Source organism: Vombatus ursinus, unplaced genomic scaffold (genome assembly GCF_900497805.2).
Source record: "Vombatus ursinus unplaced genomic scaffold, bare-nosed wombat genome assembly UNPS02000749.1, whole genome shotgun sequence".
NCBI lineage: Eukaryota > Metazoa > Chordata > Mammalia > Diprotodontia > Vombatidae > Vombatus > Vombatus ursinus.
Window position 1 is genome coordinate 3,498,382 of NW_020940527.1, and position 12,475 is coordinate 3,510,856.

The following is a 12,475-nucleotide window of genomic DNA, read 5'->3' on the forward strand; positions in this document are numbered from 1 at the left end:
CTTTGTGATGAAATGTTGCAGTATTTAAAATGTGGCTATTCCATGGTTTATGAGAAATCAGATGAAGCTGTGGGTTCTGTGCATACCCCAGGGGCCTCTGGGCACCCCCCTTGATTCTGGAAAAAGGTACTGCTTAATTGTCTTTGAAAGGGTGCTTTTTTCACTCAGAATTAACCAGGTTGTCTCCTCTTGGCTGGTGACTGTTGAGTTTTGTGCCTTGGGCCTAACCAAAAGCTGTGCAAAAAGGGAACACTGTAGCTTTTATAATCAAACAATTTGACTATTATTATACCAGCTTACAGGGTTATCCAGCAGGTGCTTTTTATTAATTAAGAGCAGATGCTCACATTTGATAGATAATATATATTTATTAAATGTATTAATGTGTTTTCTAATATACTTTCCCCCTCCATCCCCACCCCGTTGCTGAGTGTTGCATACCTAAAAAGAACATCTTTAAAGAATTTTCAAGACAATCAGTGTATACCATAAATGACTGTATTTAAGAATACAAATTAAGAAGGTTGTAAAGCATGGGCAGATGTGTTTTATTTTCAAAATGCTATTCTTAACAAAAAATAAGGGCTTTACTATTTAAAAAAAAAAAAGAGGTTGAGCTATAAGACAACACCTTTAAAACAGGAACAGAACTAAGAGCCATGGATCAGATAAAGACGCAGGAGTGACATCACTCTAAGAAACAAGAGGGGAAAATTCACAATAAATAAGTACAGTTCCTGACCACAACACTTAAACTGAAATTTTAGCTCCTGATACTGAGAAAGGGAAAAAGACTGGATGACAAATATCACAAAAAATGGTGACTCAGGCACCATTTTTGGTGACTAAGTCAATAAACATTTATTCAGCACCTACTTATGTGCCAGGCACTATGCTAAGTTATAGAGATACAAAAATAGGTAGAAGACAGTCTCTGACCTCAAGGAGTTTATAATCTAATGGGAGACAACATGGAAACAAATGTACAAATAGGCTATATATGGGCTAAATAGGAAATAATTAACAGAAGGAAGGCACTAGAACTTAAAGGGGTTAGGAAATGCTTCTTGTACAAAAGGGGATTTTAGTTGGGACTTAAAGGAAGCCAAGGAAAGCAGTAGGTGGGGATGAGGAGGAAGAGCATTCCAGGCATGGAGGAATGCCAGAGAAAATGCCCAGAGCTGAGAGAGAGAGGGTCTTGTTCATGGAACAGCCAGGAGGCTAGAGTACATAGTGGGGAGTAAAGTGTAAGAAGAAAGGAAAGGGAGGAGGGTGACAGGTTATGAAGGGCTTTGAACACCAAAGCGGATTTTTGTATTTGATCCTGGAGGTGATAGAGAATCACTGGAGTTTATTGAGTAGGGGAGTGTCATAATTGACCTGTGCTTTAGGAAAATCATTCTGGTGGCTGAATAGAAAGAGGATGGATTGGAGTAGGGAAAAACTTGAGGCAGACTGACCCACCAGTGGGCTATTACAATAATCCAGGTGTGAGGTGATAAAGGCCTGAACCACAGCGTTGGCTGTATGAGAAGATAGAAAAGGGAGTATTGGAGAGGTGAATTTGACAGGCCTTGGTATAGCTCGGATATTGGGGTGGGGGGAGATATTAAAGAGTAGAGAATGGCACCTGGATTTTGAGACTAAGGGATTGAATGGTGTTGCCCTTGACAAGAATAAAAAATTTAGGGATTGGGGAGACATGGGTATGTTTATAGACAGTAGAGAAGGAGGCAGTAATGAGAGAGAGAGAGATTGAAAATAAGTAAGAGTGAGGATGACAGAGGGAGCAATACGTTGGAGGAAATGGGACTGAATGGGATCACTTGAAAAGGTGGAGGTGTTAGCCTGCTAAGGAATAAGTCCACCTTATAATGTGAACGGGGTAAAGGAGGAAAGAGTGGCAGAAGACAACTAAGTGATACGACATGAGGAAGAGGGAAGAAAAAGGAGGTCATGGTGAATGGCATCCATTTTTTCTGTAGAATGTGAGACAAGTTTTCAGCTAAGAGGACAGGGGAAGGAGAAGCCATGGGAGGTTTAAGCAGGGATGAAAAGGTTTGTGTGGAGAGTGGCATAGCGAGATGATAAAGGGAGGTACAGTACGATTTCCTAGCATCAATGAAGGCTCAGCTGAGGTTGTGTAACATAAATTTGAGTGGACCCAGTCAGAATGGTTACATGATTTTCTCCACCTTTGTTCAGCTGAACATTGTGTAGGAGCAAAGGCAGTATGGTGGGCACAATCCAATTAGGGTGCAATCAGCAAAATAATAAGGGGGCTAGTGACTCAAGAGAAGAGGTCAGTGACCAAGGGCTCACCAAATGACTCATCTTAGGAGTCACTAAAATTAGTGCTGCCATTATTTTTAATCTGGAGAAAAAAACCCACCAAACCATCTGAGGATATGTACAGGCAGCCTACAAATCTGGAGTATACTCAATCTCAAATGACAGCTAGATTTTATGACATTTTATTTCACATACGCATATCTGCAATACTTAACGACTGACAACAAAGAATGATAACAATGAGGTCAGAAAAATGCTTCTTCAGGGTATAAAAGTAGAGAGAGAGAAAGAGTACTGGCTACTACAGTAAACCTACCTTTTCCATAAGAGGCCTGTGCTTGCTGCAACTGCAGATGTTCCCCCGAAAGCTACCATCATCAATCGGCGCCTACCCTGAGTAAGATGTGATGAGCCATGGTACCTTCGGGAAACAATAGCCAGCCCTGCCACAGCAGGGAAAAAACGAAGACAAAACATCCTGCGGATAGAAAATAAAAATGTTATTCTCTGATGGTTAAAAATAAGAAAACATAAAATGCTCATTTTTTGTGTAATTTTCATTAAATCCTTTTTATCAGTACTTCCAATCCTCAAATGATACTTTAAAGTATAATCGTGAAAATGATTTGATGTTGGTTAAAAAACTAAAAAGTAAATCAGTGGATCAGAAAAGTAGATGAGGGGTAACCTTCCTAGAAGATGGTGTGAAAGTAAAACACAAGAATGTTGATACATTGAACCTATGGGAAATAAGGGATTACGTTTCCTTGACCACCAAAAACTGTAACATTTCTTTTCTGCATACAAATCTTTATTACAAAACATTAATTCTGATTAATATGCACTTTTCCTAACATAATAATTATGAAATAACCTATAACATGCAAGGGAGAGGAGAGGCAATGCTGAACCAGGACAGAAGGGGCAGGGGCTGAGACATCAGAAGAACCCTGAGGCAAAAAAGGGAAAGGAGCAACTCTTCATTTCTAATCTCCCTTTCAGCTCTGTAGTGGAACTATATCACGTGGGGCCAATATGGATGGAAACCTAGTGGGGGGGGGGAGGGTGGAGGCAGGAAGCTTGCTTGGGTGAGCAACACCTCATTTACCCACAAACTTAGCTGCTTTTTCTATTCCCTCATCACACAGCTAAAACATTATTTTAGCACTTTCTAGAATAGATTAACCGACCCTTTTAGGAATACTTTTACAAATACTTTCCTCTTTTTTGCAGATATAAGGAGTCCTTAACACCAAACTTGAAGCCAATAGCAGGTGGAGACATTCCCCCACAAAGTTTATCTAACACCTTTATTTTCTCACTAAGTGCATCCTTGACTTGGAATGCTTGGGCTTAAGAGGCCAAAGAACTTGCACTGAGCTTTGGGGGCATAATTACAATACAAAAGCTGAGTTTTAAAGGCAAACAATGAAAATACCAATGAAAGCACCAGAGCTCTTTACAGCTCTAGGGTGAACAAGACTGGTTAAGGGCCCAGTAGGATACCAGGGGTCTCACAAACCTACATGCATGGTGCCTCTCACTTTTTGTCTACTGCTCATAGCCACAACTGTGTATGTGAATGTCCTGAAAGTTAAATGCATGAAGATGTTGAGGATTGCCTGTATATATACAAAACAGAATGAAGATGATCCCAGAGGGTAAGGCACTAACAGCTTAGAGTGGCTCCCAATACTTACAAGATAAAATTCAAATGCTATTTGGTGTACATTTTAAGGCCCTTTCTTATCTGACCCTAGCATACTTTTCTGGACTTATACTCTCAAGGTTATACTGTAGGCCCTCTTTATTGTGGTTGTTGTTACCAGGGCTCTATGGAAGCCAACAAAGCAAACGCAACTTAAATAATACAAAGTAACACTAAAAGAGCCACAATGGGGGTGGAACCAAGAAGGTAGAGGGGCGGCAGCAAGCTATTTGAATTCTCCCAACATTCCCCTTCAAACAACTTTAAAATAACACCTCAAATAAAATTCTGTAGTGGCAAGGCCAACAAAAAGTTGGGGCGAGTCATTTTTTTCCTGCCCAAGCCAACTTAAGGGTTCCGTGGGAGAAGTCTGTAGTCTGAAGCCTATGTGGCAACAGCACCAGCTATGGGCCATGAGAGGCAGCTATGACAGCAGCAGCAGTTTTGGGAGCTCTCAGCCTAGAGACAGTAAGGAGGCCAACTAACTGATCAGAAAGAGATTACAGGGGACACTTTGCTAGCATTTAGTGCAGCTGGAACTCTACTGCCCATATGCAGTTCTGGGTCACAATTCTAGGCCAAAAAAAAGCACTTATGATCCATCACAAGGAAGCAGCGGCCCTGGTTGCAGTTCCAAGACAGAGAGGAATACTAATGCTTGCAGCTGCGGGGCAGGGGCCCTTCCTAGCCCTTCTAAGGGACCATACCTCTCCCTTCCTCACACCACCTTGGAAGCACCAAAAACTTGCAGACTCCTAGAACTAGCTCTGAAAACATCAGCACAAAAAAGCCTGAAGCTTGGGACAGTGCCTCCAAACCCCCTGGTAAGCAAAGTCCAACTTTAACATAAAAGTTCAAAGCCAAGAAATAGGTTGGGGAAATGAATAAACAGTAACAAAACAGTAACGACAATAAAAAGCTACTATGGTGGCAGGGAAGAACAAGACACAAACTCAGAAGAAGACAACAATGTGAAAACAGCTTCAAGCAATGCCTCAAAGAAAAATGTTTATGGATAAAAGCCAAACAAGAATTCCTGAAAGAGTTAAAGAAAGACATAAGGGTGGTAGAAGAAAACATGGAGAAAAATTAAGAGTGATGTAAGAAAATTATGAAAAGAGAATTAACAGTTTGGTAAAAGAGGCACAAAAACATACTGAAGAAAACAAGTACCTTAAAAAACATAAGCCTAATGAAAAGAGGCACAAAAATTCACTTAAGAAAAGAACTCCTTAAAAAGCAGAATTATCCAAATGGAAAAAAAAAAGGACAAAAGCTCACTGAAGAAAGTAATTCCTTAAAAATTAGAATTGAGCAAGTGGAAGTTAATGACTCCATAAGACATCAGGAAGCAATAAAACAAAATCAAAAGAATGAAAAAATAGAAGAAAATGTGAAATATCTCACTGGAAAAACAACTAACCTAGAAAACAGACTGAGAGATAATCTAAGAATTACTGGACTACATGAAAGTCAGAATCAGAAAAAGAACCTAGACATCATAAATCAAGAAATTATCAAGGAAAACTGCTCCAATATCTTAGAAATGGAGTATAAAATAGAAATGTAAAGAATCCACCAATCACCTCCTGAGATCCCAAAGTGAAAACTCCCAGGAATATCAGAGCCAAATTATAGAGCTCCCATGTCAAGCAGAAAATATTGTAAGCATCCTACAAGAAACAATTCAAATATCATGGAGCCCCAGTAAGGATCACATAATATTTAGCAGCTTCCACATTAAAGGAGCAGAGGGCTTATAATATGATATTCCAGAAGGCAAAGGAGCTAAGATTACAGCCAAGAATCACCTACTCAGCAAAACTGTATAATCTTTCAGGAGAAAAAAGGGACACTTAATAAAATGGAGGACTTTCGATCACTTCTGATAAAAAGACCAGAGCTGAATATAAAATCTGGCACTCAAACACAAGACTCAAGAGAAGCATAAAAAGGTAAATATGAAAGAGTAATCATAAGGGACTCAATAAAGTTAAACTTTACAATTCTATATGGGAAAATGATAAATGTAATTCTAAGATTTTTTATCATTTTTAGGGCAGTTAGAAGACAGAAAGAGGCCATGAATGTGAGTTATATATGTTGGGATGATCAAAACAAAAAAAAATGAAGAGGTAAGAAAGAGGGATGATCAGGCAGAAGGGGAAAAGGAGAGATAGGATGTGAAAAATTTTCTCAGATAAAAGAGGCATGCAATGAAAACCTTTTACAGTAGAAGAGAAAATGAGGGGGGTGGCAGATAGTGCTTGAACCTCACTCTCATTAGATTGGTTCAAAAAGTAAAGAATATATATACACACTCAGTTGGGTATAGAAATTTAACTTACCCAACAGAGAAACAGGAAGGGAAGGAAATAAGAGGAAGGGGAGGGGGGAATGACAAAAGGAAGGGTGGATTAAGAGAGGCAGTGGTCAGAAATAAAACAGACTTTTGAGGAGGGACAAGAGAAGAGAGAAGGATAAAGAAAAGAAAATGGGATGGAGGGAAATACACGGCTAGTAATCAAACTATGAACATGAATGGAAAGAGCTCACCCATAAAACAGAAGTAGATAACAGAATAGATTAGAAATTGTTTTTTCTTTGCGTTTAACTGTTTTCAGTCATGTCCAACTCCTTTGGAGTTTCTTTCACAAAGAAACTGGAGTGGTTTGACATTTCTTTCTCCAGGTCATTTTACAGATGAAGAACTGAGGCAAACAGGTTTAAGCAACTTTCCCAGGCTCACACACTGAGGCCGAATAAGAACTTAGGTCTTTCTGACTCCAGGCCCAGCACTCTATCCACTGTGCCACCTAGCTGCTCCAGTTTAGAAACAACAATCTGATAATATGTTGTTTAAAAGAGACACACTTGAAACAGAAATATATACACAGATTTAAAATAAAGGGCTGACACAGAATCTATTATGCTTCAGCTGAAGTGCAATCATGAACTGAGACAAAGCAAAAGCAAAAACAGACCTAGTTAAAAGAGATAAATGAGGGAAACTATATTTTGCTAAAAGATACCACATACAATCACAAAAAAATTTTAAAGCAAGTTTCTCTGATAAAGACCTTATCTCTCATATATATAGGGAACAGAATCATATTCATAAAAATAAGAACCATTCCCCAAATGATAAATGATAAAACGATATGAATCAGCAGTTTTCAGAAGAAGAAATCAAAGTTATCTATAGTCATGTGAAAAATGCTCAAAATCACTAATAATTAGAGAAATGCAAATTAAAAGAACTCTGAGTTACTACCACCTCACACTTATTAGTAATGACAAATGCTAGAGAGGATGAGAGAAACTAAATAGGCTAATAAACTGTTGGTGGAGTTATGAACTAGACCAACCTTTCTGGAAGACAATTTGGAACTATGCCTAAAGGGCTATAAAACTATGCATGCCCTGTGACCCAGTAATACCACTACTAGGTCTGTAATCCAAAAAGATCAAAGAAAAAAGGAAAAGGACCTATATGGGCAAAAATATTTACAGCAGCTCTTTTTGCAGTGGCAAAGAACTGCAAATTGAGGAGATGTTCATCAATTGGGGAATGGCTGAACAAGATGTGGCATATGATTTTGACAGAATATTATTATGCTATAAGAAATGACAAAGGGAGATGATTTCAGAAAAACATGGGAAGACTTACATGAACTGATACAACGGGAAGTGAGAAAAACCAGATCATTATATACAGTAGAGCAATATTATAATGATAATCAACTGTGAAAGACTTAGCTGTTCTGATCAATACAATGATCCAAGACAATTCCAAAGGACTCAGGATGAAAAAATGCTATCCATATCCAGAAAGAGATGAACTTGAATAAACATTGAAGTATATTTTTAACTTTATTTTTCTTGCTTTTCTTTTTTGGAAATAAGTTTTGCCTGATTTCACACGTGTCATTGATATCAGATTGCTTGCTTTCTCAGAGGTGTGAAGATAATTTTGATCACCCCCCCACTCAAATTAATCAGCATTCATTCAGTTCACTGTGATTTGATGAACATCAGTGATTGTATTAATGAATTAAGCAGAATAGGATTAAGTTTAAGTTACTTATGTATGTTAATACTGTTAGAATAAGAGCTATAAATGATCCACCATGGTAGATAATTTTATTACTTATATTTTATCAACTAGATTCATATTGTTAGGCATGTAATATAAGAGTACAATAAGAGTGTAATATAAGACATGTAATAAAAGTGTAGTATACTACTCACTCCCCTACCACTCTGTAACTTGCTTTTAATAAGGTAATATGGTTCAGTTGCTGGTTCAATACCTCTCACCCCAATGAATCACTGCTGTCCACCCCCTAGTGACTTTTGCTTCAAAACCATAACTTCCTTGGCAGGTAGAATGCCTTTACTGAGAAAAACTTGCACTTAATGATTTATGTGCATGTCCCTCAACCAATCATAGAGTTCCCCTCCCCTCTTTCTGGTGTTAGCCAATCAAGAAATTGTACTGCCTCATTCTATTTTTAGTGTGCTCTCAATCTGTATAAATACCAGCCACCCTCTAGCAGTAAAGGTCCTTGACTGTCCCAATTAATTAGGGACTCTTGGACTCCCTAGTATGTTGAGTAATCATGCTTGGAGCTCTCAGTGACTTTTGTTACAGAATTTTCTGGCCCAGGGAGGAAAAGAATTTGGAACTCAAATTAAAAAAAAAAAAGATAATTTTCTTGAGAAACAGACGGACATACAGAATGTCTAGGACGAGAATGGTCAATGTCCCACTTTGCCCTGGTCAGAAGATATTTAAAGTACAACTCTGGGCGTGATATTCTAGGAAGGTCATTAATAAGCTGAAGAATGTCTAAAAGAAGGCAACTAGGATGATATGGGTCTCAGGTTCATGTCATGTAAAAATGGGAAAGGAATGTTTAGCCAAGAGAAGAGAAAACTTGGAATATGATAGCTGACTTCAAGTATCTGAAGGACTGACCCATAGAAAAGCTTTATACTTCCCAGAATCCTGGTTCAACAATATTTAAAAACAAACAAACAAAAAAACAATCCCTCTAAAATACACACAAGTCAGTCATTTGGTCAACAAGTATTTATTAAGTGCTTACCATGTTATAGGCACTGTGCCAAATACTAGAGATACATGAGAAAACACGCCAAAAAATCATACAAGCAAGACTGTACATACAGTGTAAATGGAAGATAATTGCAGATAAAAAACACTACTGGAGAAGGGGTGGAGGATGGGAAAGAAATGGGGAAAAGAACCAGAAAAGGCCTCCTACAGGAGGTAAAATTTGAGCAGAATCTTGATAGCAGGGAAACAAGGAGGTAGAGCTGAGGAGAGAAAGAGGATTTCAGTCACGGGGGACTGACAGGGCAAAGGCACAGCATTGATGGACGGCTGGTCCTGTGCAAGAAACAGCCAGAAGGCCAGTGTAGCAGGATCAAAAAATATGTAGAAAGAAGTAAAGTGTAAAAACACTACTACCCATAGTTCTTACTTTTGGAATCAAACAGGACATGCCTGACTCCTTCACATCACAGTCCTTCAAATATTTGAAACGAACTACCTCAACTCCACAAGTCTTCACTTCCCTAGGCTAAACATCCTCAGTTTCTTCAATCAACTGTTATGTGGCATGATCCTAGAGACCCTCCTACAGACCAACTGTCCACTAGGTTGAGCTAAATGATCCTTAAGATCCATTCCATCTCTGTTTATTTCATTGTAGTTAGTATGTAAACATGCTCAAGTCTTTGGGAGGAAGAGGGTCAAAACATAACTTTACGAGACACTAGTTATGGTTGAGTCACTCAACCTCCCTCAGTCTTAATTATTTCATCTTTAAAATGGAGGTGATAACTGCAGCACCTGCCTTACGAGGCTGTTGTGATGATTAAATAGATAATGGAAGCCAAATGTCTTGCAGAGTTTAAAGTTTTATATAAATAACAGTATTACCAATATTGGTATTAATATTATTACTAGCTAAACTATAAACATAGATTTCTTTGGAATCACTATACAGCACTGGAAAGCAACAATATTGTAGAACCCAACCACACTAAAGCAATTAAAACTATATATTCAAATTATTTCCACGAGCTGCCCCAAATTCAAAAGTTCTACATTGTAGAGGCTAGGGGAAAAATGATAGACCACTTTAAATAACACTTTATGGTTTATCAAAGTACACTGCATACATAATCTCATTTGCCATTTACAATCACTTTATAAGATATTATCATCTCGGCTTTCTAGTTGAAAAAACTAAGACTTTAAGTGGAATGTTCAAAATTATACAAGTACTAAGTGGCAGAGCTAGTTATGAACTCAGGTTTTCTGACTTCAAATCAGCAGAATTTCCCCTACATAATGCTACCTCAGGATGACTTGCCAAGGTACACTGCCAATTAATGTTTAGGTCTATAAAAGAAACCCTTTCACACGTCAAAGTGGCATTGCTGATAGAATGCAGGGTGTTCACACCTCAGAAGCCAAGCCCAGGCTGACAGTATTTCCCATTAGTAGAAACATGTTTCATGACTTAAATAAGGACAAAGATTAAAAAAAACAAGCGCTAGATACCTCCTAACATTAAAAAAAAAATGACAACTTAAAGGAGTAAGATTCATCACATATCAGTTGTATACTTGCAAAACTCTACAAAATTGTTTCTTGGAGACACTATCCTAAAACAGATAAACAGAACTGCATTCTACCTCCTGACTCTCAGGACATTTCTTCAAGAGAACCCCTCATTATCCTTCTTGTCCACACTAAATTTCTTGAAGATGAATCAATCACACCTATACTGCTTCCAGTGCTTCCCCAGAGCAAGATGAAACAGATGAAATTTCCACAAACTTCGTCATTCTCACTCTGTTCTATCTAGATTATGAATTCTATTCTACTTTGATGCTTGAAAGTACTAGGACATAGCTGTTTGCAAAGTACATTTATTATTGCTTATTACAAACCTAACATGTTCAAGAAGCAAAACTCTCTCACAACGTTAGCAGCAGCTAATGCACTAGGTCATGACCTTCTTATTCTGTCTGGTGCCTATAAGTAAACTGAGGTAACAACAAGAAAAGTGCTTGCAACTGCACCTCTCAGGTGATTTTTGAACTTTAGGAACTAGCTAATCCCTTGGCTCAGATCTCTAATGTGGCTGTATAAAGTGATAAATGACCATTAATGCCTACCACAATACAGGTACAGGAAGTGCAACATGAAATTAAGTACACAGGTTTTACTGAAAGGGATCACAGGAAAAGACAGGGACAATCTGACCAGAATAAAACACAGATCCACAGTCATTCATTCTCTTCTTGTGGAAAAAAAAATGGAGAAATGTAGGCTAATTGATTAGACAATTTAGGTGATGACTACTCAAAAAGTAGTCATTAATGATTCAGTGTCAACTGGGAAGGAGGTTTCCAATGATGTATCCCAACTATCAACCCTGAACTATTTCATATTTTTATCAGAGACTTGAATAAAGGCAAAGATAACATCCCCATCAAATTTCCACTTGGAACAAAACTGGAAGGGATCCTTAACACAGTGGATGACAGAAGTAAAGATGTAAAAGGAATTTAATTGCTTTCTCTTCAGTTGTCTATAAGGTGCTTGGTTCTTCTTCGGAAGCTAAGGCGGCGTTGGGATGACCCCTCACTTCATCCGGTGACTAGCACCACTACAAACAAATCTCTCCTCATCCTTCTGCTGAAATGGCCGTCTCCGAGCTCACTTGCATCTACTCTGCCCTCATCCTTCATGACGACGATGTTACAGTCACGGAGGATAAAATCAATGCCCTCATTAAAGCAGCAGGTGTAAATGTTGAACCATTCTGGCCAGTATTATTTGCAAAGGCCCTGTCCAATGTCAACACTGCAAGTCTCATCTGCAATGTAGGAGTTGGTGGACCTGCCCCAGCAGCTGGTGGTGCTGCCCCTGCTGGACGGGCAGCTCCTGCTAGCACAGCTGCCCCAGCTGAGGAGAAGAAGAAAGAGGAAGCAAAAAAAGAAGAATCCGAGGAGTCCGATGATGACGTGGGTTTTGGTCTATTTGACTAAATATTTTTTGTAACATTAAATAAAAAGCTTAACTCTTAAAAAAAAAAGGCATTTAATTTAAATCAACAGAGATAAATGAATATCCTATATTTGGATTAAAAAAATTTATTTCCCAAGTACAAGATAGTGGAGAAATGGGCTGGTGGCTGTCTGAAAAAAATATCTAGAGATTTTGGTGAACTTAATGAATTAATGGTGTGATATAAGAGCCAAAAAAAGTTAACAAAATCTTTGGCTATGTTTAGAGGCTTAATTCCAGGAATAAGGAGGTAGTAATCCTGCTGTATTCTACTGTGGTCAGAGGGCATCAGAACACAGAAAAATCAGTGTTCAATGCTGGGTTCCACATTTCAGAAAGAATACTGATACACTATGAGAGCAGGG

General features: G+C 38.4%; 1 protein-coding gene and 1 pseudogene across 2 annotated transcripts in view; one reads left to right on the forward strand and one right to left on the reverse strand.

Moving 5' to 3' along the window:
* MICU1 (mitochondrial calcium uptake 1) overlaps window positions 1-12,475 on the reverse strand; it is a 219,089-nt gene that overhangs the window by 175,684 nt on the left and 30,930 nt on the right. For both annotated transcript variants that reach the window (XM_027860205.1, XM_027860199.1), the window contains exon 2: window positions 2,609-2,770. In XM_027860205.1, the coding sequence (XP_027716006.1) occupies window positions 2,609-2,769 (161 nt within the window). In that variant the 5' untranslated portion in view covers window position 2,770. The remainder of the gene's footprint in view (window positions 1-2,608; window positions 2,771-12,475) is intronic.
* Window positions 11,723-12,091, forward strand: LOC114041655 (annotated as a pseudogene).